The sequence below is a fragment of the Drosophila kikkawai genome, chromosome X (genome assembly GCF_030179895.1).
Source record: "Drosophila kikkawai strain 14028-0561.14 chromosome X, DkikHiC1v2, whole genome shotgun sequence".
In the NCBI taxonomy this organism is placed as follows: domain Eukaryota; kingdom Metazoa; phylum Arthropoda; class Insecta; order Diptera; family Drosophilidae; genus Drosophila; species Drosophila kikkawai.
Window position 1 is genome coordinate 21,797,928 of NC_091733.1, and position 25,431 is coordinate 21,823,358.

At 40.6% G+C, this 25,431-nt stretch overlaps 3 protein-coding genes across 10 annotated transcripts in view; 2 read left to right on the forward strand and 1 right to left on the reverse strand.

Annotated features, from left to right (window-relative positions):
- Positions 1–10,399, forward strand: part of if (integrin subunit alpha inflated) — a 35,586-nt gene extending 25,187 nt beyond the window's left edge. For 5 of the 6 annotated variants that reach the window (XM_070287988.1, XM_017182703.3, XM_017182706.3 and 2 more), the window contains exons 6-12: positions 848–909; positions 1,916–1,964; positions 3,775–3,849; positions 5,454–6,735; positions 6,805–7,048; positions 7,123–8,976; positions 9,037–10,399. In XM_070287988.1, coding sequence (XP_070144089.1) covers positions 848–909; positions 1,916–1,964; positions 3,775–3,849; positions 5,454–6,735; positions 6,805–7,048; positions 7,123–8,976; positions 9,037–9,126 — 3,656 coding nt within the window. In that variant the 3' untranslated portion in view covers positions 9,127–10,399. The remainder of the gene's footprint in view (positions 1–847; positions 910–1,915; positions 1,965–3,774; positions 3,850–5,453; positions 6,736–6,804; positions 7,049–7,122; positions 8,977–9,036) is intronic. The other variant, XM_070287989.1, reaches the window with a different exon arrangement.
- A 912-nt stretch (positions 10,400–11,311) lies between these two features.
- The window catches only part of goe (gone early), a 28,969-nt gene continuing 14,849 nt past the window's right edge, over positions 11,312–25,431 (forward strand). For 2 of the 3 annotated variants that reach the window (XM_070288341.1, XM_070288343.1), the window contains exons 1-4: positions 11,312–11,794; positions 18,156–18,622; positions 18,744–19,094; positions 19,174–19,338. In XM_070288341.1, coding sequence (XP_070144442.1) covers positions 18,295–18,622; positions 18,744–19,094; positions 19,174–19,338 — 844 coding nt within the window. In that variant the 5' untranslated portion in view covers positions 11,312–11,794; positions 18,156–18,294. The remainder of the gene's footprint in view (positions 11,795–18,155; positions 18,623–18,743; positions 19,095–19,173; positions 19,339–25,431) is intronic. The other variant, XM_070288342.1, reaches the window with a different exon arrangement.
- Twdlalpha (Tweedlealpha) lies at positions 20,305–21,804 on the reverse strand. Its single transcript, XM_017182708.3, has 3 exons — positions 21,621–21,804; positions 20,724–21,510; positions 20,305–20,657 (listed from the first exon to the last, which is right to left on the reverse strand). Exons 1-3 carry the CDS (start codon positions 21,633–21,635, stop codon positions 20,350–20,352), a joined length of 1,110 nt encoding a protein of 369 aa, XP_017038197.1. The 5' UTR covers positions 21,636–21,804; the 3' UTR covers positions 20,305–20,349.

Genomic DNA, 25,431 nt, shown 5'->3' on the forward strand with positions numbered 1-25,431 from the left:
ACCAGCCAACTCTTAGAGTTTTTTTTTCTTTTTGTGCAAGTGTAGTGGTGTTACCAGGGCAAAAAGGGGTGTAGTTACTGGTGTTGTTTAGGGATTGGTTGTATCAAATCCCATCTTTATTACCACCAGCGGTCAGTCTTTAATCTTAGTAAGTACAGCTCCTTTAGAGTATCTCAGGCTTCGACTTGGTATCCACATTCTGTGATTTTTTTCTGCTGAAGTTACGTGATTTCGTATTTGGTAGCAAGGCAACATTCGCCAGACACTTTGCCGGACAAATAAACAAACAAACAAAAGGCGGGGCCAACAACAAAAGGATGTGTGGATGTGAATGCTTGTGCGGATGTTTTTTCCCTCCCCCCACCTTATTTTTTTTCTTGCTGTCTCCACTTTGGGCCTCGTCTTGATCTTTTTGTTTGCCGCTCGGACTCGGCTGGCTTTATTGTTGTGCTTTCATTTCAATGTCCATCGCCTGGCCTGACCGGCAATGGCAGCTCGTTTGGCAGGCGAGAGGATCTGGCCCCAAAGGCGCGCTCTAATCCTTTTAAGTTGCCTGGCGGTCTCCACCTCCATCGTCCATCCAGAGCGACGAGCAATTTATTGCATTGCTTCGGTAATTATTTGCAATTTATTGTCCCACACACTGCTCCCCGTTTGGATCGGGATACCGATCTCTGCGGCCGTTTATGATGGAATCGGAAATCGGACTCGCTCTAGTCGTTGTCGGGAGTCGCACAATGTGCCTAAATGGTCAACTGTGACTGACAGTGACTGTGACTCTCGTTCCCGTCCGTCCTTTAGCCCAATCACTCACTTATGCAATGCATTTCCATCTCTCCTTTTGCAGACTACTGGGGTTATCATCGCCAGGGCTCGTGTCAGGCGGGATTCAGTGCAGCGATCAATGGGGTAAGTACTTATTCACCAGTTACACGGATGGATACCCTATCATGGATGGAGTATCTACATTATATTAATAACAAAGGTGCCAAAGAGATATGTATTTTTATTATAATATATGATTTTCAGTTTTATCTATATCTATCTTTATCGCGTTACATAAGATAATTTAGATTTATTCAAGTTATTTAAGATAAAGCTTATAAAGATACTTTTCTTATTGAGCTACCGCGTTTACATTTTTCCAAAAAGAAAACTAAAGTTTTTTATATCATTGTTTGCAAAGATTTATACATATTTGGTTTATATATCGATACTAAAGTCGATACCTTTCAAAATGTATAATTTTGAGTACAAACTTGGACTTCAAAGTCAAATTTTGATAACGATAACGTAACGATATACAATATCTTTCTGATTTATCGAGCTTGCATCGATTTTTTATCAAGATTTTTAATATTAAGTGATCAAACGTAATATATTCTTAGTTTTCCGGCTCTTAGAATGTTGAAAAAAATACATATATTTTTTATAAATTTATTTTAAATAAATATTTTTTATATTTTTCCTAATCTATTTTTTATTTATATTTTATATTTATAAAGTGCTATTGAAATCGACACATTTTTTTAAAAATAATTTCCCTATACAATTCCGAAATTAATACTTTCAAATACAAACCAAGGCATTTGTTCGCTTACGTCCAAACTTGAAAAGTCGAACCCAGTATCTAGAGTCTAGACTCCTCCTCCGCCATTCCCTTTTTTTTTTTTTTTTTTTTTTTTTTTGGTTTCATTGAGTTATTATATGCAGGGAATCGTTTGGAAAACGGGCGGACGGATGGACGTGGGCACGTTTAGTTGGCACCTCGTTGGGATCGTGGCATAACATTTGCATTCACAATTGCATCTCCGTCTCCAATGCTCATCCAGCATTCGATTCGCCCATTAAATATACACATTTATACATATAGGCATATATTGGTAACCTCTTTTTTTTCTCTGTTTTGTTGTAGAATGGCTCGCGTCTGTTCATTGGCGCACCTGGCAGTTGGTACTGGCAAGGTAAGTGCACGTTTTTCCCACATGTACCGTGTACCGTTGTTCTACTTCTATTCCACCAACGTGTGTTACCTTTTTTTACCTTACATTTTTATTTATTTTATTTATTTTTTTTTTTTTTGTCGTCGCAAGACGAGAGTTACTTTTACTGTATGTATGAATTTGAATTGCCGCTCCTTGAACTTAGTAGTATATCTCGTACCAGCTCCGCGAGGAGTCAACTGTACTTTTTAGTCATAGCTAAATTAGATCGTTAAGTAATCAAAACCCAAGATATCCTTTATCCTTAGATACACACAGACACACACACACACTCCCGTTAACTGGTTTGAAATTTGAATTTCGTTATCCCTCAATCATCACTGATAATATAGCACTCGTCCTTGTCCTCGTCCTTGTCTTAGTTAGTACCTTGTAGTACCCGATAAATCGATTGAATTTTGATTGCCTCCCCTCCTTCCTTCCGATGTACAAATATATCAAAGAAAAGTGATTGCATTTCAATTTATATATCTCCCCGTACCTAGCGTAGTCTATCTTACTTTTTGTGTGTTTTTAATCTGTTGTCTCTTTTGGAGAGTTCGTAACTTAAGTAATTTACACGATAATTTAATACGGGATTCCCCTTCCTTTCCTTACCCCCAAGTTACTAACAATCGATCTGTAGACCTCTAAGATGGCTCTATCTCGTATAATATCAGCATCTATAGAAGATGGAATGCCATATTGAGCCGTAGATTAAGACATAATGTGATGTATTTAGTGCATGTGGCATTGTACCGTCGTCCCTAGATTGTACCGAAGTGTACCTTTTCGTAAATATAAGTTAATTTCAAGTCTAGGAGTTTTTTTAAGGAACGAAACGATAATTGTGAATTTCATTTGGTTTAATTAATATAAATATAAAAAACAAAATGAATTAACAAATTCTACAAAAAACAATAAGAGGATAATTAAAAAAAAACAGTATTTCAATTAAATGTAAAAGATATAGAGCTGAAAAAGATTCCAAGCAAAAATCGATTTATAATCGATAAGCAGTGACCTTTTTTCCAGCTCAAATGCACAGTTATCGTTATCGAACGACTAGTGTACCTAAGTACCGTATATATCGTATCGTATATATTTATTGTGTTGTCGAGTTGTTTAACCACCCAATTGGCCTTAATACCCATTCATGTGTCGCACTGTTTGCTGTACCGCAGCTGCCCAGGAAGCTAACAATATTGTACCGTAAACAATATTGTACCCTTAGGTACCTAAAACTAAATTAAAAAAAAAAAAACACAACTCGACAGCAGCAGCAGCAACAGCAGCAGTATAACCTTAAATCGTTTTCGTAATCGTAATCGTAATTATTGTAAAACCTATTTGTAATGTATACCATTTAACCCTTCGAAAACTGAAGTAAGCTGCATTTATTGTACCGTATTTGATACACGATTTCGACTATAACTGTAATCTGTAATCTGTATTCTGTAACCGTAATTGTAACCGTACCTGTACCTGTACCGTATAACGCGTCATGTTCTTCTGATTAATCCAAATGATGTTCTCTCTTTCTCTTTATATTTTTTGCTCCTCGTTCCACCTCTGGCTCACTACACTCTCTCAATCCAAACCTTTTGTATCGGGGCAAAATGCATGCGATTTGAAAATTTGTGAAAATGAAAAATGCATTCTGTGCCGATTCCCAAATCCGAACCGCACCATTCGATCACAAAAAATAAATCAAAACAAATATCCTGAAACCGAAACCCGAATCCCCAACAAAACAAAACCCTGATTTACTAAAACCAAAAACCATAAAAAGGACAAACCTACTCAATACCGCCCGATGCCGAGTTTCCATTTAAGCCGCCTTTGTATCAGCCCTTCGGCACTGGAGGTAATAATAATTAAAACAGAAAATAAATACAACAAAAAATCAATTAAACAAAAAAAACAAACAAAGACTAGTAACTACGCTTTTCACCACTTGCCACTGCCTCAAAACTCAACCGAAAGTGTACCTACGAACATTAACGCAGCTCAAAGAAAGTACCTAAACCCACACCAACACACACATACTACATAATATTTACCCAAGCGAGGGTCTCCCATTAACGGTGTCTGATCATCCAAATAAAAATGAATATACATCATCCAAACCATCATCAAAAAGGCTACGTACTTGGCCTCCCTCCCATCGATAATAAAGCAAACTTTATAGATTTGATTCGCAGGAGGAGGTCGCCTAATAGCTTCGCTAAACCTAATATAATATCTGTGGTTCTGCCAGCGGCTTTAAAAACCTTTTGCCTTTTTTTTTTGGGTCAAATTAGATGAAAGAAAAAATGTACATATTTAATTATAACAATGAGCTATAGTTTTTTTCTTTCATTTGATTGCGGTTGCTCTACTTATAAAAGGGGCTGGCTTAGACGAAGGACTCACGGAACGGCAGAGAAGGATCTAAAAGTGTTATACAAATCATTATCTTTTAAACCGAGTTCGATTTGGCGGTCTTTATTTAGAAGGCAGATAATAATTTGCCATGATTTCTAGACTCAGTGAGGGCTCTCAACTATTTAAAGCTGTTTTTTTTTAATTAATAGCCCGTTTATCAGATTTTAGATCAGAATTCTGTTATATTACCTTGGAAAAAGAAAGGATAAAACCTATAAAAATTAGCTAAGAAATAAAATGTCCTCTATACTTATAAATAGATCAGAATTCTGTTATATTACAAAAAAAAGGGATAATACCTATACAAATTAGCTAAGATCTACACTGTCCTCTATAGTTATAAATAAGAAACTGTACTTTTTATAAGATTCGAATTATGGCAAACCAAGGAGTTTCAATATTTCAAATTAAGCCAAATATGTTTTTTATATCTTTCCCTTCTTTCTCCACTTTCTCTCTGCCTGATTCTTTTCCTTTAGTCTGAACCCTAGCCCGTGAATAAGCCCCCTAATTATAAGCCTATACGCATGCATGTGCTTGCCTAATCCCTAGCTTTATCCTGGTGTTGACTGTACTAACTTGAGCCACTAACCTCTTGGTAATATATGTGCATGTGGCATGGTATAGCCGTAGTAGTAATCGGGGAAGTAACCCAACCGAAAGTAGCCTAGTATCCTGTGGTAATTGTCGTTGTTGTGGCCAGTAGTTAGATTTCCATGAGTTCCATCTTACCATCTCACCGTTGATATATACTATCTTTGTCGTATTGTCCAGCATGTCCATAGCAATTAAGCTCCATGCCGCAGCGGTGGTCCAAGGAATAGCACTTGAAGGATCAGGAAAAAAATATATAGTATATATAATTTAATGAACTCATTCCTCCCCGAGTTGCTATTATTTTGACCGCAGCTGTGGCTTAAAAAAAACTCACCCCATATTCGTTTGTTCACCCGAGAGAAACCTCGAGAAACCTCGTGAAACCCCAAAAACCTCAGAGATGAGCCGCCAGGAAAGTTGTGCTAACCGATTACCCCCTATCCACAGGTCAGGCCAGCTCTCATGACGTTACCAGGCCGGAGAACCAGGTCTTCTCCACCTCAGAGAGCTCCTCGGCTAATGATGACTCCTATTTGGGTTACTCCATGATCACCGGCGACTTCAATGGCGATCGGAGCGAAGATGTGGCCATTGGAATGCCGCGTGGCGCCAATCTTGTGGGCAGGATCGTGGTCAATAACTGGAACATGGCGAATATCTTCAACATTACGGGTCGTCAGATTGGCGAGTACTTTGGCTACTCCTTGGCCACCAGCGATGTTGATGGCGATGGTTTGGACGATCTGATCATTGGCGCACCCATGTACACGGATCCCGACAATGTCGAGGGCAAGTACGATGTGGGACGTGTCTATATCCTGCTGCAGGGTGGCCAGACCGAGGACAGGCGCTGGAGCATCGAGCATATCCGCGACGGCCTCCACAGCAAGGGACGCTTCGGTTTGGCCCTGACCACGCTGGGGGATGTGAATGGTGATGGGTATGGTGACTTTGCCGTAGGCGCTCCCTACGACGGACCCGAGGGCAGGGGCGTGGTCTACATCTTCCATGGATCGCGCAACGGTCCACTGGCCAAGCCCTCGCAGGTGATCAAGTCGGAGCAGATTGTCGAGGGAGCACCCTATCCGCGCACCTTTGGCTTTTCGCTGTCCGGCGGCGTCGACATGGACGGCAACACGTATCCGGATTTGGCTGTGGGCGCCTACACCTCCGACCAGGTGTTTATCTTTAAGGCTCGGCCCGTGGCCGCCGTGAATGCGGAGACCAGCTTTGCCAGCAACTCCAAGCTGATCAGTCTGGATGACAGAAGCTGTCAGCTGCAGCGGGATCACAAGCAGGTGCCCTGCATGCTCCTCTCCACCTGCTGGAGCTACACGGGTCGCTACCTGCCCGAGCAGCTGGACTTTGATGTATCCTGGCTGCTGGACGCCAAGAAGCTGCCCAATCCGCGCATGTTCTTCCTCCGCGACGAGGGCAAGAATATCCGGAATCAGACCATTCGCTTGAACTATGGCCAGAAGTACTGCCTCAATGAGACGGTGTATCTGATGGACAAGGTCCAGGACAAGCTGACGCCCCTGGAGGTGGAGGCCCGGTACAACCTGCGCAGCAATCGGAATCCCATGGAGCCGGTGGTGCGACGCAGGAGGAGCACCCTGGAGCCAATTATCGATCAGAATCGGGAGATAGTGCTAAGGGATGCCATCAATATCCAGAAGAACTGTGGACCGGACAATATCTGTGAGCCGGATCTCAAGCTGGAAGTCAAGTGAGTGAGATTCACCCAAAATAGGAGGTTCTTTTTCTAAACTCGATTTCTATTCCCCTCTTAACCCAGAACCGTGGACAAGTATCTGTTTGGCTCGCCCGAGCCCCTGGTCATCGAGGTCCTGATCTCGAACAACAACGAGGATGCCTTCGAGGCTGCCTTCTACATGCTCACTCCGCCGGATCTGCAGTTCCGCAAGCTGCAGCAGCTGGGCGAGAAGAAGGACACACCCATTACCTGCTCGCCGCCCACACCGGCCAACAATCACACGCTCAAGTGCGACATTGGCAATCCTCTGGAGTCTGGAAAGATTGTGAGTTTCCAGAAGAACCTCGATGCCCCTCCTTGCTCATTCATTAACCCATTATACCCATTATCCCTCCTTAGGCCCACTTCAAGATCAGCCTGGTGCCGGAGGAGAAGTACGGCAGCTCCTCCAGCTATGACTTCTACTGGGAGGCCAACTCTACGAACCTGGAGAAGGAGGGCTCCGATTTCGACAACAAGATCCGCCAGAGCGTCGGCATTTGGGTGGACACTGACCTGGACATCAAGGGCACCTCTCTGCCCGACTATCAGCTGTACAAGGCGGATGACTATACCACCCTTGAGAATGCCACCAAGGAGGATGAGATTGGACCCCAGGTGGTGCACATCTACGAGATCCGCAACAATCGTCCGTCGATCATTGAGGAGGCGGAGGTCCGCATTCATCTGCCCTACGAGACCATCGTGGGCGATCCGCTCATGTATCTCCTGAATCAGCCGGAGACCGGCGGCAAGATCCACTGCGACGAGGTGCTGGTCAACGAAAATAACCTGCTGTTGGACGAGAAGCTGGCGAGGAAGTCGTATCTGCAGGCCCAGGGTGCCATCTCGAATTCCGCGCTGGTCGCGGGACAATCCTCATCCTCTTCCTCCTCCTCCGGCTCATCCTCCTCGGGAGGCAGTGCCGCCAAAGAGGGCGGCGGTCACCTGGAAATCTCCCAGGGCGGCGGTGGTTCGGGTCAGGCCGTCTTGGTCAGCAAGACGGAGGCCAAGAACCGGCTAACCGCCAAGCAGCTGGCGGAACTGGAGCACGAGGACACCTTGGAGGTTCCCGGCGATGCCTCCTTTGTGCACCGAGATCGTGCCACCCAGGCGGCGGTCCAGGTCCAGAAGCCACGCATCAACCAATCCAGTTACGCCACCTTCTCCACCAGCAGCAGCTCATCGGGAGGATCTCCCTCGGCCCAGCTGCGTGGCCACAGCACCCAGGGTCACATCCAGATGGCCGGACCTGTCCAGCAGTCCAGCAGCTCGGGCAACTATCGTGCCTGGCCGCATCAGCAGCAGCATCATCAGATCCTTCTGGCCGGAGCGGGTTCCGGGGGAGCTGGAGCTTCCGGCAGCTTCAATGACAAGTCACAGTTTGGCGGCCGGGCGGGCAACTTCCATGCCGGCACCCTCGACCTGGGCACCCTGGGTAACCGAGGCAATGTGGACAACGAGCTGTATCAGCGGAGCCAGAGCGGTGGTCACTACCAGAGTCCCGGCCAGACCGTGGGCCAGAGTCAAGGCCAGTTCCGGGTGCAGAGCCAGGGGCTGGGACAGGGACAGTATCAGGGTCAGAACCAGGGCCAGTTCCAGGGCCCCAGCCAGTCCTACCAGGGACAGACGCAGTTCAGCAGTGCGCCCGGTGGCTATCAGACCCACCACGTCACCTTCTCCTCCGGCGGCAGCAAGCCCTACTATGGCCGCGAGAACGAGGACTACTACGACGAGGATAATCTGCAGCAGGCCACGCCCGCTTCCACGGGACACTGGAGCAGCTCCAGCTCCGCCCAGAGACGTCTGCGAAGGACGCCGGATGAGGACGAGGAGCAGCAGCCACGACAGATCGATCTGAATTCGCCGTGCAAGTCGGCCAAATGCAAGACCATCCGGTGCGTGGTGAGCAATCTGGGAACGGAGGATGGCGACGCCGCCTTCGTGGCCATACGGGCGCGTATGGTGGCCAAGACCATGGAGAAACTGGCCTCGAACGTGCCACTAAACGTGTCCACGCTGGCGGTGGCCAGTGTCACCCTGCTGCCGTTCATTGGGTCGCCCAAGGACCCCATCGAGAAGACGCACGAGATCTTCTACAAGGCGGAACCGGAACCGCAGCAGGTGCCGGATGTGGTGCCCCTGTGGGTGGTTGTCCTGGCTGCCTGTGCCGGTGCCCTCATCTTCCTCCTGCTGGTCTGGTTGCTGTACAAGGTGAGCAAACTCTTCTAACTGTTATAACATTCCGATCTAAAACCCCCGATCGTTTTACAGTGTGGCTTCTTTAATCGCAACCGGCCAACGGATCACTCGCAGGAGCGACAGCCACTGCGGAATGGCTACCACGGCGACGAGCATCTGTAGATCCTGCCCAAGGGGAAAATGATGACAGAAAAACGCAACAAATATTAACACGACGACATGCCACGAAAAATAAGTACTTCTAACATCGCACTAAACCAAAACGTACTAAAAAGCAAAGGGCGTACTAAAAAAGGCGAACTAAAAGCTGGGTTCCAAACCGAAGCGATGGTACAAGCCGTGTTATACGAAAATCAAACAGTTATCCGGCGGATAAATCCCTGTAAATTCAAAGGGGAAACCAACAAGAAAACACATTTAAACTTGCCTAGTCACGACATGAGGAACTTTCTAATATGCGTAAAGGTTTTTTTTACTCGATTGAATAATGTTAATTTCTTTGTAATTATTTTTATTTCGAGGAAAGTTCAGCAAGTGCTATTATTAAGCCCGTACTAAAAAGCAGGAAAAAGGAGAAGCCTAAGCTAAGTGTGTGTAAATGAAGTGAGTGTGTGAGAGAGCTACTGTCTGAATGCGAGTGTAAGCGAATGTGAGTGATAGTTAAAAAAAGATTTAAAAATGAATATAGAAACACGGAAATATCAGAATCAAAGCCTGCCGCGCGCTGTCAAGTTGGTCCTTTAAAAGTACTGCCATGCCCCCTTTTCTTAGGCAACTGCAGAGGCGGGGAGGCGGAAAAGCAGAGGTGCTAATTTACCGTTTTTTTTTTTTTTTATTGTTTAAAAGCTATAATCAAGTTTCTTGAGCATTTTGTTGGCGTATTCAAATTAAGAAAAAATTTAAAAAAAAACTTGTTATGTGGAAAATCGTTTGCCAAAACTCAAAGTTCGCGGAAGAAGAAAGTTACAACGCCAAAATGTGTTGAAAATGCAAAAAAAAACTATATAAAAAAATGAATAAGAAAAAAAACAAATTATTGGATTAATCTATGTAATTATTTACTTGTAACTCTTTGTGTATATACTAAAAACAAGAAACGACGACGAGATGGAATCAGTTGGGAAGAGTTAAATCGTTTTATTTAAATTAATAATGCATTTATTTCCAAACTACAATGGGAGAAGCGCTGACCGACTTCTTGCAGTGTACTCTTGAAATAAACCCCTTGTACTAAGCCTTACTTTCGCCCCTCCCCCTGCTCACAGTTTAGTTTAGTTCAATTATACGCTAATGTTTAATTTATTAACTGTACTTATTACTGATTGCCCCCCACTTTCCCCACTACTTTTTTTTTGCTAATTTCTGTATTACATTTAACGATTTACAATAAAAAGATACGAATAAAAATGACGGTCGAGTTGTGTAAAATTAAAAATTAAGGAAAGTGTTTTATTTTTGAAATTAAATGAAAAGCGCCAAAGCAAAGTGTTCAACCATTTGTTGTATCAGTTATACCAAAAGGGAAAAGAGGGCAGCACTGGATGCTAGAGAGACCAGAGTTACGGACTTTTACGTACGCGAATTAGTGTTGACAACTATCGGTCGTCAAATATAGCTGGGCAAGCCAAGTAAAATAGCGGTGCGGTTATTTTTTACTCACTTTAAATATATGAGTGCACAAATTTGTTAAGTGGTCAACCAGTCATTAAAAGTGGTTAAAAATAAAATAAAAAACTGTTTTGGGTATGGAAAAACAGCCAGATCTAGCTATTTCCCCTTTTTTAGCTGTTTTGTAAAATAGCCGGATCTGGCCAGGAAATAGCTGAGTTGGCAAGAGAGTTTGCTCTCTCCAGATTCGATGAGCAAATTCTGTTAATCGCTCACAATTTGGGACTTCCATAAGAAAAATTCGTTAGGCTCTCATTTTAACAGAAAATTCTGTTACGCCTCGCCAAATTCTGTTACTCTCATCAAAGGTTGTAGTATCCGGTGTGGTTCGAGTATCAGGTGTGGTTCGAATATAGAATAAAATAAAATACTGAATTTAGGGCCAGTGAGATGTCATTTCCGCTTATTTTATTATTACAGTATCGCAATGGCTTCGGAATTTGCATTAAATGCGTATGCATACGCAAACGCTGCATAACTGCTTTGATTTAATATTTTATACTTAAAATTAAAAAATCAAACAAAAAACAACCAATTATTATTTTAAAATCTGTTTTTTTCTTAGCTATTTCTCCTTGTAATTTGGCTTATTTAGCTGTTTTGTTTGGGTAATCTAGCTTCTTTGGTTAGAAAAAAGTGACATCACTGATAAACCTATCGTTTTTTCGTCAAAAGAAATTCGAGGAAAGCGGTTGTGTTTAAAACGTCGAACTCAAAAATTCCTCAAGTGCCGCGGAAATGAATTTTGAATTTAATTCTGAAAAATCGCTTAATTTTTTAGTTTAATCCTATTTTTTGCTATTCTATTCCTTCATTTCGTGGCCGCTTGCGCTTTCTTATTCATAAAAAAAACAATGATCGCCGCGCAATAATCTAACAAAGTGATTACCTGTGAAATAATACACGAATTAAGCATAATATGTGTTAAACACAGCGGTTAAAACCAATTTCATTGAGACGTCTGAAACATAGCGGTTTTCGGTTGCAGTTGTTGTTGCTGCCGTTAAGCGCGTAAATCTAAGCCGAATTCGCGCGTACCTGTGTGTGTGTGTTTTTTTCAAGTGTCGAGTTTAAATAAAAACTAAAATTAATGTATTAGTTGTGGCGCCCTGCAAAAAACGCTAACGAGCCATGAATTAGCGCGATGCTATAAACAACAAAGGTAAAAGCCAGCGATTTTCTTTTCTGCTGTTCAAGAATTCCCACTGGCCTGCATGTGTGTGTGCGTTGGAAAGGGAGGGAGCGAAAATATGGAGCGAGTACACCTAAGCGCACTTTTTTTTATACCCATTCTTACATACATCTGTGCATGTTTGTAGATTTTAAGGTGGAAAAGTGTCCCAGTGTGTGTGAGTGTGCGACTGTGTGTGTGTGAAATGCCGGCAGAACCGGTTCAGCAAGTGGCCAAAGCAAAAACAAAAAAAAAAAATACAAAAAGGAAAGGAAAACAATAAAAAACCTGGCTTGAGATCAAGAGATATGTATTCGTCCCCACGTCGATCGGGATCACGATCGGGACAATATTTGTCGCCTCATTGCGACTAATGGAGGTGCAAACACCATTTGTTTGTGAAACGTTTTCCGAAATGTTCTATTCATCGTGGGAATTCGTTACCTTAATCCCGGGTCGGAAATTCGTCACCTTTTGGGACGAACCGGTCAATTCTGTTTAGAAATTTCCTATTCAAATGGGGGCAATTCGTTTTGAATTTTACTTCAAGAATTTGCCATACAAGTTTATTAATTGCCGGGTGCAATTGCAAAACGTGCCGAATAGTCGAAAATCTTTCACGGCTTGGCTGGAAAATTTCTAGCAAACCCAGAAAATTTTAGTTTATGTTAAAACATTTTTTGAAACGCTTGTTGAACATTAAAATTTCGCTCAAATATTTATATGTATAAATGGATTGTATATTTTTTAGGACTGCCACTGTAACAGAAAATTAATAACGAAAAATGATCAAAGAATATCGTAAATTTATGTCGTGCAATCGAACGCATAAACGAACGATGCTACACGGCTCTTTCTCCCTTCCTCCCACTCGCTTCTGCTCCACTCCCTTTCGCTCTGCCAGCCTCTTCTACTTGGCATTCTCTTTTCCCACTGCTTCGCTGCAATGCGGCTGCGTGTGTGTGTTTGTTGTTGCGCCTGCGTGTCCATTCCTTTATTTTGGTTTCCCAGTTTCCGAAAATTCCCTTAATTAATGCGTAACAGCGTAGTCGTCGACGTCGGCGTTGGCAGAGGAATAGTGCAGCGCAGCACGTACCAAAAACAACAACAGATCGCAATTCACAAATGATAAGCCGGTGACATTGAAATCACAGTAAGATAACCTTGATCTACATATGCAGTTACATATGTTTGTATGCATATGTATGCTCATAGTTATGATTATTCAATAAATCTCCTAAATTCCCCACTCTAAGCTGACATTTTCCATTGATTGATTTATTGGCTGACTTGTTTGATATTTATAATTCAAGTTATTTTGTTTGAAGCGCTTCCTGTTTCGGTCTCTCTTTGACAAATTTCCTTTCTCCTTTCTCCTTTTTCTTTTCTCGCTTCCTTTCCTTTTGTGTAGCTTCTTCTTTCGTTTACCGTTATGTTAAACATGTGCAAGTGGACCCCGCTGTTTTATTATGCTTATACTTGATACAAATACATAGGGATATTTATGTATTCCTTTGCATTGTAACGCTCACGCACGAATTAAATCTGCTGACTAAGATCCCCAAAAATCCCCCTATTTCCACGTTTTTCACCTCTGCCGCCCGCATCTGTCACTTTCCCATTGTTACGCACTTTTTGTTGCAGCTTTTGCATCAAAGAATACAACAAAAAAACCCTCGAAAAGCTAACCTTAACCGCACCTTTTTCCGTTAAACGTTTTACGGTTAATACACACATACATATACAGTTTCAACTTTCCGCTCGAGTGGTTTGCGAGAATAGAGATGGATTACTTACAGCTATGGATAGCAAAAAAATATTATTTAAAAAAGTATTGGAAAAGGTCATTAATTCCAAATATGTAAATTCAAATTATTGTTTTACTAAGAAAATGTTAAATTAATTTATTTTCCAGTATGTACATATTTACTTGAACAATACTGTACAAATTTTGTCAGAACAAAAGCTTTAATATGTTCTTGCCAAGCTCAATTAATTACACTTTCATGTTTGGAGTGTGTTTGTTCCCTCGAAAGCAAAGTTGCATAAGCAAACATTTTCTGCAGTGCTTGCAGCTCTCAATTTGTTAACGTTTTAGTGACTTTTACTGACTAGGTGACGACAAATTGTTGACACATTTAACAACTGATTGTGCTGCGGGGCTCTAGCGACAAGGTTATCAGTTAATCAAAAGAAAAATGTCGAACTCTAATGAACAGTATCACTTCTCCTACCATTCAGACAAAATAGAATGAAAAAGTATTGCATTCCAGTATAAAAAAAAAAAAACCGATCTAAAATATATTAAAATTAGATTTTATGGATAGACAATCTTTAAAAGGCAACAAAGGGTTGCATTAAAGGAGGTAATCAAAGATCGTCTTCCTTGAAGGTCAAATTCATCCGTTTGGTTCTACTATCCTCTTTTCGCACTAAAATTTCCACTGGGATCCGCCCCAAAAGCCGGCCAATACAAAAGGCAATCATTGAGTTTGCCGTTGGCCGCAATCAACACTTTTGATACGAGTAATACAAGCAACGTGTTCGTTGCGCCATTAGCTCAAATTAAATGTCAATAGCACAGCAGAGCACAAAAAAACAGCGATACAAAAAAACAGAAGCAAAAAAAAAGGTAGTAAATCAGGGTAACAAGCTTTCGACAGGTGCGCTAATCGCTGTCAAAAAAACGCTACACTCAATTACCCACAAAGTCAAATTGATTTTCTAATTCCCTGTATTATTTCCTACAGCCTAATAGCTGTCAAAATTGTCAACACAAACAGTAAATGGTAAAGGGAAAGATATCTATAACGAGTCGAAGTTTATATGCCCTTGCTGTTTAGATAAACAGAATAGAGTTTGCTAAAGTCTTGTTAATAAAAAAGTACATAAAAAAAAAGACTGAGATCTTTGTCTGCGTTCACATTTTTACATATTTTCGCATGTTCTAAGAACTTTCTTTTAAATGCCATAGAACGACAACTAGAATACAAATTTTATATATATTTTATCACTAATGCATACCCGATTTCATCCTTTTTTTTTATAAAATATATGTTTTAAAAACTTTCTATACAGTTATGTGGGAATAATAATAATTGTTTAGTGCCTGTCAAAATTGGTCAGCATATTTATTGGCCCCCTCGCTCTTTATCTGTATCTTTTTTTGTTGTTATCTTCTGAGATTTATAAGGTCTGTTTGTGATTTATGCGCGGCATGTTCAAATATGGTAACCCGCACTCGAAAGGAAATATGTGTGTGAGGGGGGAAAACGGGAAGAGGTTGTGCTGCAAAGCCATGTCTCTTTTTTTGGTCACACAAAGAAACCCGATTACCCTTATGGGAGGGGGAAAGCGGAAATATTAAGTTGAAAATTATTACAATGAATACCAATACCTCATGCTCTTTGAATTATGTTACGTCTTCATTAGATTTTGGAAAGAATTATTGCTTCATTATTTGTGTTAAAAGGAGTATAATTCCTGAATTTAATGTGATATCTTAAAGTGAACTATAGGTCTTAAAACCTCAAAACCTAAACCTCTTACTTGAAGTTTTATTAAAATTCATTGTGGCGGTTTATCTTCTCGTCTTTTGAGACATATCCCACACAATTCCCTCACATCCTTCCCCCATTTTCATCGAACTGCGACTTAACATTGAATTGCGCTTCTCGCAAGAATAATAATAATAGGACAGGCTCCAGAATCCAGAATCCACCCCAAACTAAATGACGCATCAGCAGCTTGTTTAGATACTGCGCTTCCGAGATAACTGGGCTTCAGTTTCAGTTTCCGTCCACTTTAGAATCACCCCCCTAAAAGCCCATCGTTGAATCGAGCCTATTAAGCATAAATCAGAAATCAAAGTGATTGCAACTTGATACCGACCGACGAAACGGAGCTCTGTTTGGAGGCTTGTATTACTGCTGCAAGTGCAGCTTATATAGCTCCATATGTGTGCCGATTTGTTATTTTTTCGCCACAGTCGCAAAGGTTCTTTGAACTGGGGAAAGCGACCCATTAAACCCGAGAATAAATGTGTAATTCATTTTGGGCAGAAAAAAAAGACAAGCAACACAACTCAGCATAAAGACTCCGCCAAGAACATGATGACTAACAGAGATTCAACCCCTTATGAGAGCAGAAAATGCGACTTGCGGAATTTCAACATTAAACAGAAGCTCAAGTAAATGCTGCTCATCATCATCATCGGATGAAAGTGAGTCTGAGAGCTCAGAGTTGCATACAATTAAAGTTGCCAAAAGTGTCTTAATCAGTAAATACATCTAATTTAGATATTACCTGACAGTCCATATCCTCTTTATCTTTATGTGACTTCTTTTGAAGATCTTATCGCTTGATATATAGTTCCCCAGAAGAACCGGGTTAAGTGCTCTGTTCGTTCTCCCCTTCATCGTTACTCAACAATGTGAAACCTTCGGTTTCTTAAGTGGTTAGGCTATATAGGGCTAGTGTAGACAGATAAAGTCGGAGATAATACGAGATAATAGTTAGGGTTTCAGCTTCTCCTCACCCGGAGCAAATTTTGTATTTATTTTTTCAATTAAACACTTGGGCAATCTGCGGAACTAATCTTCCTGAATGCTACACATTTGATTTATGCTAACCATGAAATATAAAAGTGAGACTTATCGGCGGGCAGCCAGGCCAAAAGGCCTTAGTAGCAGCGCCTAGAAATGAGCAATGTATTAGGCAATAATCTCAACTCGATAAGATAACCGGGCAGTCTGCGTTTCTATTTGTTTTCCGCTCTGTTCTATTTTACTTTACGCCTTCTATCCAAATCTCCAAACTGACCGCAACTTATCGCTCTTTTGGCGCTCTGGAGATTTGCAAAGGCTTGGGAAATGGAATCTTGATTGAATATCTGTAATTAGGAAATGCCAATGCGCTGAGGGTTTGTTTAATTAATTTTTTTTTGTGATTCATAAAGATATGGTTAAATGTTTTCAAAAATAAGTAAGGTTGAATTTCAACAGAAACCCCAATAAATAGGTATTCTACGTAGACCTACCTGATCTGAGACAATGCTCTAATTGCGCTTCATAAATTCGCGTGTGCGCCTTGCAGTTCCATAATTAACCTGCTGCCGGCAGTTATGGTGTGGGTGCATTAGCTGCTCTCCTCGTAGATTAAATGACAAACGCGCTATACGATTTCACCCGGATAAAAAAATACAAAACAAAAGCAGAAAACCATTTCAAAACTAGCATAACCACAAAGAAACAATGGCAAGTGACGCCCTCTGGCGGTCAGCGAAGCGCAACTAAAGCCACCCAACTATACGAATATGTTCCCTTCAAAGATCATACCATTTTCATTGATAAAACCAATCAATAGGGGACAAACTAAGTACAACACCTTTAAATAACATACTGTATAGCCCTGTAAAGTTTCATCTCAATCGGTTGATGGTTTACCTAAATTTTTACAGTACTTAATAGTATCATGTGAAAGGTTTTAACTTTGTTTTAATTATTAAATGTAATGCTTTTGCATAACTTGAGTCCATAGGTTTCAACTAAATCAAAGATTCATTATCATAATTAAATAAAACCATTTGGACTTTTAGATTTCTTTGCAGCAACTAGTAATTAACCCAGTTTAATTTGTGGACTGCATTTTTAATTATTTGCACGGCGCTCAATGGCAACTTATGCATGTCGCTAAATAAAGTCCCAGACCAAAGTCTATCTCTTTCTTTTGGACATCTCACTCCCACTTATTTGCAAAATTTTCGCCAGTCGAAGACAGTGCAAATTGCTGGCAATTGTTGTCAATTTAAAATTGAAAAGAAGTCAAATGTTGAGCATGCAACATCCCTATATATACATACATATATACGAGTAAAGGCAGAAGTATAGCCGCTGATCTTATGAGTATTTATGAGTTACGTCTGTGGAACAATTACGGTAGAGGAAATGTAAACATTCTTACGAGATGAAGATGCAACTAATTGAAAATAAATGGAGTTTTGGTTAAGAAATCAGACTCTCTTTCGTTATAAAAAACAATTAATAACTTATTTAAAACTAGCACCTGTTGGTCTTATTTTGCTGACGGCAACTGTATATGTGCTATCTCAGGAATCGCAAATTTTCACTTATCTCTGATGCTCCACATAGCGAAAAAGGTTTCTTTATTGGCCAGAGGTTTATATACAAGCATACATAGTACTATATAGTAGTATATCATGTCTCAAGGTAATCTTTTGATTATCAAGACGGTTAAGCCGGTTGAAAATTCTTCCCACTGTTTGATCAGCGTTTTATTTTCCTGGCAATTGTCACTGATTTCGTCATTTCTTTTTCTTCTTATGTCTCTACAGAGCTATCATCGAAAACTTGAGAATTTGCGTTTAAAAATAGAAGAACAACAATAACAAAATGAAGAATCACCTGCACTGAGCGGGCACAACAACCACAGCGCAACAGCGCAGTCAAGTTAAGGAAGAAACCAACTCCAAAATGGCCATCAATCAGGGCAAATACAAGCCAACGATCTGCGCAATCGACGAGGTGGACGACCGCAGCTACAAGCTGCACAACAGCCAGGACGAGATCAGGGGCAAGCAGCAGCTGCAGCAGATCGAGGGCAGCGAAACAGCACCGCTGACCACCAACCAGCAAAAGCTTCACATGGACGACGGCTCTCATTTGACGCCCAAGGATCTGGAGGCGGCGCGCCAAGATGCACTCAACGAGATTGGCGGCGCCAGCGGCGGTGGAGCTGGTGGCAGGACTCCGGCGGCAAACACACCCAACTCCACGCATCCCTCGGCCAATGGACTGAGAGGTGAGCAGCATTATGGTTGATTTCTCATCATCATTGCATTCCCCTACATTTTGTTTATTGGTTGTGATTCCATTTACTCATCCGCCATTTCATTCATTTCCGTGTCTTTCCATGATGATAGCTTTGCTGATTCCAGGCCGGCGATCCTTCGATGCGTTGATGAGTCTGTCCCGCAAGCGCCGCATTTTGTACGTAACGACCGCCTGTCTGTGCGCCCTGCTCCTGCTGATCATCATCCTGCTGCTAGCCTTTTGGCCCGAGGTGCCCTTCTACCTAAGAGCGCCGCTGTGTCTGGATAAGGAGTGCGTGGAGAGTAGCCGGCAGCTGCTCCTCTGGGCCAATACCTCAAAGAGCCCCTGCCACGAGACGTACGAGTGGGCCTGCGGTAACTTTGCCAGCGACTATGCCAACCACGACTACTTTGTGATCAAACGGGGCGAGTGGAACTACAAGACTTACAATGAGTATCAGGGTGAGCTTCAGCTTTGGCTTATCTCTAGATTTTAAATACTATACAGAAATATATATTTGTGCCGCATTGTTTGTTTCAGAACTTAACGAACTGAACCGCTTCATATCCATGCTTCCAAATACTGGCGAAGGCGCCTATTCCATCGAGTCCACGGTGACTAGTCTGTATCGAAGCTGCCGCGAGATTGACTCTCTGGACAAAAGTCAGTCGGATCTGCTGCTGAAACGAGCCATTAACGCTGTCGGTGAGTTCACTTGGGTTCGGTTAGTGGGATTTATATTTTGGCATCCACTTTTTGTATTGATTTTATGGGGTTTTTCATTTACCAAGATCTAGCAAGACAGGGTTGTATATTAAGAGTTTGCAGCTTTGATATTTTTAAAAATTGAATGCATGAATAGTTTATCTAGAAGGATATGCAAATAATAATATTAAATGTAATTCAAAGGGTGTTGCAATTTTTTTTTATATTTAAATTAACTTGAGTCCGCCCAAAAGTAGGCAATGCAATAACTGTTTATACGTAAAATAATGCGATTTTTATTAAAAGAAAAAAGGTTGTATTAGTGATTATTTTATGCCACATAAAAAGTCGAGATAAAATAGACTTGCCTTTTCCTTCTATAGCATTTTCTTTCCCAGAAAAATACCCTACAAAGCATCCTAAGGGATATTACTGTGAGAAATTAGACAGTAACCAGAAGGGATTGCTGCCCAATATTTATATTTAAGTCACAGAGTTGCCAATTTCTGCCTAAAATTGTATATAAACATATAACAAAATTACTAAAATAATTAATAAAAAATAAATTAAATTTGTTAACTTGTTTTCTTTTCTTTTCTTTAAATTAACGAGTTCTAATCTCTAAAAGTATAACATTACATTCAGTTTCCATATTGCTCTAACCATAAAAATAAATAAATATCCAACAAAATGATTTCTATCTCAAGAAAAAATCAGTTTAAGGCATATTTTTCAATGTTAATTTGTAAAAATAACTAACCTTGGACTTAGGATCATAATTATCAGAAAAGCTCTAAAAATTGTATGAGACCTCAGTGAACTCGGTTTAAAAAAGGCTTCAATGACTTCCCCAAGACCTTAGTCATGTGATTTAAGTTAAAACCCCTTTGAGTTATTCTTCTATTTCATTATTTTATTAATTATTTATGATTTCACAAAAAAAAAAAAATCTTTGACTATTGTACAGAAAAAATTGTTGCTATCCTTCGATCCTCGCACTTAAGTGACCATTTATTTGCCATTGGGTGGCAGATAGGTGGCACTCTGGGCGTTCTTGTGGGTGGCAATGATGTTGGCGCCTCCGGTGGCACCTCCAGAAATGCCGCCCGATGACGAGGACGAGGTATAGGTTCCACCAGTGGAACCGGCTGTGTAGCCACCAGTCGATCCAGAGCTGCCGCCGACAAAGTGAGAGCTGCCAGTGCTTGCAGCACCGATAGCACCACCGGCACCACCGTCCAGGATGCCAACCACCGACTGGGCAGGAGCCACACCACCATCGGTGTGCTCCGAGGTTCCCTCGATCCTGTCGTATTCGGCTGCAGAAAATTGATAGATTTTAGATTTGAGGGGTCACCACAGTATGACCATGAAGAAAAACTTACCCTGGATCTGCTGCTGGGCGTGCGAGGCCTCCGCATCGGTCTTGTACTTGATGAAGAAGACCTCCGGCTTGCTGGGCACCGTCGGCGCGGGCGTGGCAATATCGTTGACCTCCAGCTGGTTGTCCTTCTTGCTGAGCACATAGATGACGGTCTTCTCCTCCTTGGGGGCATACTCGGCCGACAGCTTAACGTTGGCGTTGCTCGAGGACGGGGCCTTGATGAAGACCACACGATAGTTCTTCTGGGGACGACCGATCACCAGATGCTTGGAACGCTCCAGATTCTCGTGCTCCTCGGGAGCGGCGACGGTGAAGAACTGCTTGTGGATAATGGGCTCCTGGAAGCCGCGCTGGACCTCCTGCTCCTGCTGCTGCTGGTAGGTGGGTGCCTGGTAGCCGGCCAATCCGCCGAAACCGATGTTGGGCGATGGCCCGAAGCCGGTGAAGGAGCTGCCGCCAGAGCTGCCGCCATAGTTGGAGACGGATGAGCCGTAGTTGGAGGCACCACCGCCGTAGTTGGAAGAAGAGGATCCAGAGCCACCAGAGCTATAGGTGGTGCCATGACCGCCGCCATAATGGCTAACCGACTGGGGGGCAGAGGGACTGCTCACCAGGGAGCCAACGCTGGCGCTTTGGAAGGCACCGAGGGGACCGTACGAGGCCACCGAGCTCTGCGAGTGACTGGGAGCGGCCAGGAAGCCGCCGGAGCTCAGAGAGCCGGAGACTCCGCTGCCATAGTTGTAGCCCTGGGGCTTGGCCTGGCTAAGGGTCACCAGAGTGCAAAGGGTCTGCAACGAATTTTGAATTAGTTATTGTGTAATCCTCGGGGCGATCCTCTGGTTAATCCTCAGGGTAATTCTCCGGTCACTTCCGAGTTGTCCTGCCCTGGCAAACTTACCACAAATAGACGCATGTTGAGTGGCTTTCAGTTGTTGGCTTAATGATGCTCCCCCTTGAAGATCTTTGGCCTTTTATACCCCGAATATTGGTTCCTCCGCTTCTCACTGTTTTTCTATAATTTTTTTTCCTTCTCGCCGGTTTAATTAATTGCTCAATTATTTGGCTATGCCGAACCTCTGACATTTGACTTGTTTGTCTGTCTCTTTCACGCTTCCTTTAATGTGACCTGTTGTCCATCGATATTCGTTTTGCTTTTGTTATTGTTTTTGTTTTTGTTTTGATTTTGGTTTTTTTTTTTTTTTGGTGATAATAAATCATAGCTGAATATTCGCCGGTCTTTCGAGCAACTTGATCGCCGGTGGATCGGTGGATCAATTTCCATTTGAATTTTCAAAGACCCCTCTCATGAAATTCGGTTGCATTTTTGTCCATTTTGTCGCATTGTTTATCGTCATTATTATTATATATCTATCCCCGCCAATTTTCAAGATGAATGCAAAATTTTGCATAAAATCCTCGATTGATTGATTGATTTTTAGCGGTATTCGACGATATATGTGGAAACGCGTTTTTAACTTAATTTGATCAGCATTGAGAAGTCATTCATTGAACTTAAAAGATTTGATTCCTGTTATGCGACATTTTTCGAGGATACTTCATGGTGTTAAAAACGGAAATAGGAAGGATACTTAAGGTATACAAGGGAAGTCTTTTTTGTTGTTAAATACTTTTGTGTAAAAACATTTTCTTGTGCACTTAGCCATGTTCGATTTTTATACCCTTTGAGGGTATTATTATTTTATTCAGTAGCTAGTAAGGCAGTGATTAAGTCATTTCCGACCCTATAAATCATTTATATTCTTGATCAGCAGTAACAGGCAAGTTTTTCTAGCCCTATTTGACACAATAAATTTTTAAAAGGATATTATTTTAAAGGATATTAATAAATTGAGTCCATAATTGGTGTTGCCCAACTTGTTCCAAGTTACATTTGCCTAGCAACATTTTGCTAGCAACCTAGAAACATTTCCTAGCAATATTTGCCTATCAACATTTGCCCAGACACATTTTCTTGAGCCTAAAGCCATTTAAAATTTTGAATTTGTAGTTTCCTTTATTAATTTCAGGTGGTATTTTAAATGATAAAATTATTAAATGTTTCATTTGTTAATTTTAATTATTTAGAATGATATAAATAAATTGAGTCCACAATTGGTTTGGAATTTCCTAGCAATATGTGCTGGAAACCTAGAAACATTTACTAGCAACATTTGCCTATTAGTATTTGCCCAACATGTTCCTAGCTACATTTGCTTAGCAACATGTGCTGGAAACCTAGAAACATTTACTAGCAACATTTGCCTATCAACATTTGCCCAGGCACATTTTCTAAGGTGTATCGGCATTTGAAATTTGTAATTTGTATTATTTTTTATTAATTGCAGGTAGTATTTTAAATGTTTATTAAATGCGACTTAATATTTACACACGTTAATACTTTTTAAAAAGAAGTTCCTTATTCATTCAGTTTCCTTACTTAACATATTTTTCGCGCCAAAACTTTCAATTTCTTCAGCCATTCTCTTTCTTTCTTTGGTCTCAACATCTTTTTTAAATACATATATTTTTTTATTAAGCGATAGTGTAACGAAGCTTGATTGATGGGCGCAATTTGTTTGCTGTCTGTCTGTCCGGGTTGGATGGTCAAACAAATTCTTGGAAGAATCTTGTGGGTTCTCTCGTTTGGTCCGGTGATTTTTCTTTCTTGTTTTGTGATTTTTACTTTTTTTTTTCGTGTGTTTGTGTTTGGTTCTCCAAGAACAGAACCTGCTTCCGCTATGATGGGGACTTTAGTTTGACGTATTAAGCCATTGTTAACAAGAGCTTAATTATGTTGAAGGCATTAGAAACAGCATTGCTAAGAGCATTGGATTATTATTTATATTATTTCTTGAGTGTTTTGCCACAGGCGCAGCAGCCAAACCACTGCAAACTTTGAATTTTGTATACTCTAAGGCTTTGATTTGATTTAAAATTTGCGACATAAATAGATCATTACCCTTTGATGATTAGCGGCAAAGCAACAAGCCAAATTCATTTATTTTTATATATATATTTTTTATGCATTTATTAAATTTAATTTGCTTTAGTTTTTGTATTGCAACACAAGTAAAACACACTCAAAAGTCCCATTTCTGGTTTCAACAAAAGGGTATCCACTGAGAGATGTATGCATAGATTATGCCTGCCGTCTGTCATGGTCTATTTTTAGTTAAAGCCACTAAAAGCAGAAATTCCAAAAGAGACGCTAAGCACTAGCAACACATCTTTGACTTTGGTTTTTGTTGATGAAAAATTTCAATATAATTGCCATAATTTGAATGCGTTTTGGGCAGGGCCAGGTCTTTAGGGCCATTAAGTTGTGAGTGTGTATGATGTGTGATTTATGCACGCATTTTGGCCACCTTGGAATTATGATGAATATTATTGGATTATTGGTGGTGCTTTGGGATAGGCTTAGAATCGAACTTTTTAGTTTTAAATTTTCGCTTCGGGACCTTGGCCATCGCTCGTTGATTGCCAAACATCTTTCTTTGTTTCATTTTTTTTTTTTTTTTTGGCAAGCAACCAAAGATTAATTGCTGCCAAATTGTTGCTGCTGCCAATCAAAAAAAGGTCGCCCAGTTGATGCCCAAAAATGGCTTGCAAAAAAATATATTAAAAAAAAACAAACTATCCATCCATTAATTAAATGCAAATGCAAATAAATCCAAAGAAGATAAACTGGTGGCCAAAGAGCCAATAAAAAAAAAATCAAAAAACTGCATTGCCGTTTTGCGGTTTCTTCATTTTTCGGTTGCCACTTGCAAAATTTATGCAGATTTTTAAATTATTTTCGGCCACAATCCTATTTGGTCGATATTTCAGAGCCCCTTACGGCAAGGCTTGTTAAAATATTATATATTTTTTTTAAATTAAAGTATATATTGAGTCGAAAAAGGGCTTAATATATATATATATATATTTATATAAAGCCCTGACTTGAGACTAGTGCTGGAACAAACATCGATGTTTATTCGATACAATCGATGTTTCAACAAAATCGGCCAACATCGATGTTCACTTGTCAAACATCGATTATTTTCAACAAAGGCAAGAAGGCAGAATTGGCACACTAGATCAAACATTTTTTTAAACATCGATTATTAATCGATGTTTTTTATGAAAGTACTCACAAACATCGATGTAAGCAAACATTGATGGTTTTCCAGCACTACTTGAAACTCAGCTAATTTCTTTTTCCGATTTATATATATATATTTCTTTCATTAAAAATCAATTTTTAAAATTTATAAAAAATGCTTTAGGAAACTCATTTACTCACAATATTTATTTATTTAAAATTTTTCATAGTTTACAATATTTACTGAGTATTATTGATGAATTTGTTTTAAAACAGCCATAATGAAATTTGTAAATATTTCACATGTTTTTGTATTTTATTGCTTTTTTTGTTGAATATTTTTCTATTATAGTTTTAATTTGTTGTATTTTAGTTGAGTTAATTTTTAAATTAATTTAATTTCTTTTTTATTATCATATATATTTAACAAGCATTGCATAAGCTTTTTATTTGTTAATCTTCTCTTGTTAATTTATTTTTTATTTGATTTTTTATTTTGTTTTTTTAACCAATAAGCTCGTCACAAACTTGCCTCTAAATTCCTCTCCTTTGTCACAGGGTCAAAGCACTTTTGCAAATCAGATATCACCGGAAAAAAATAAATAAAAAATGTTTGCAAAAATTA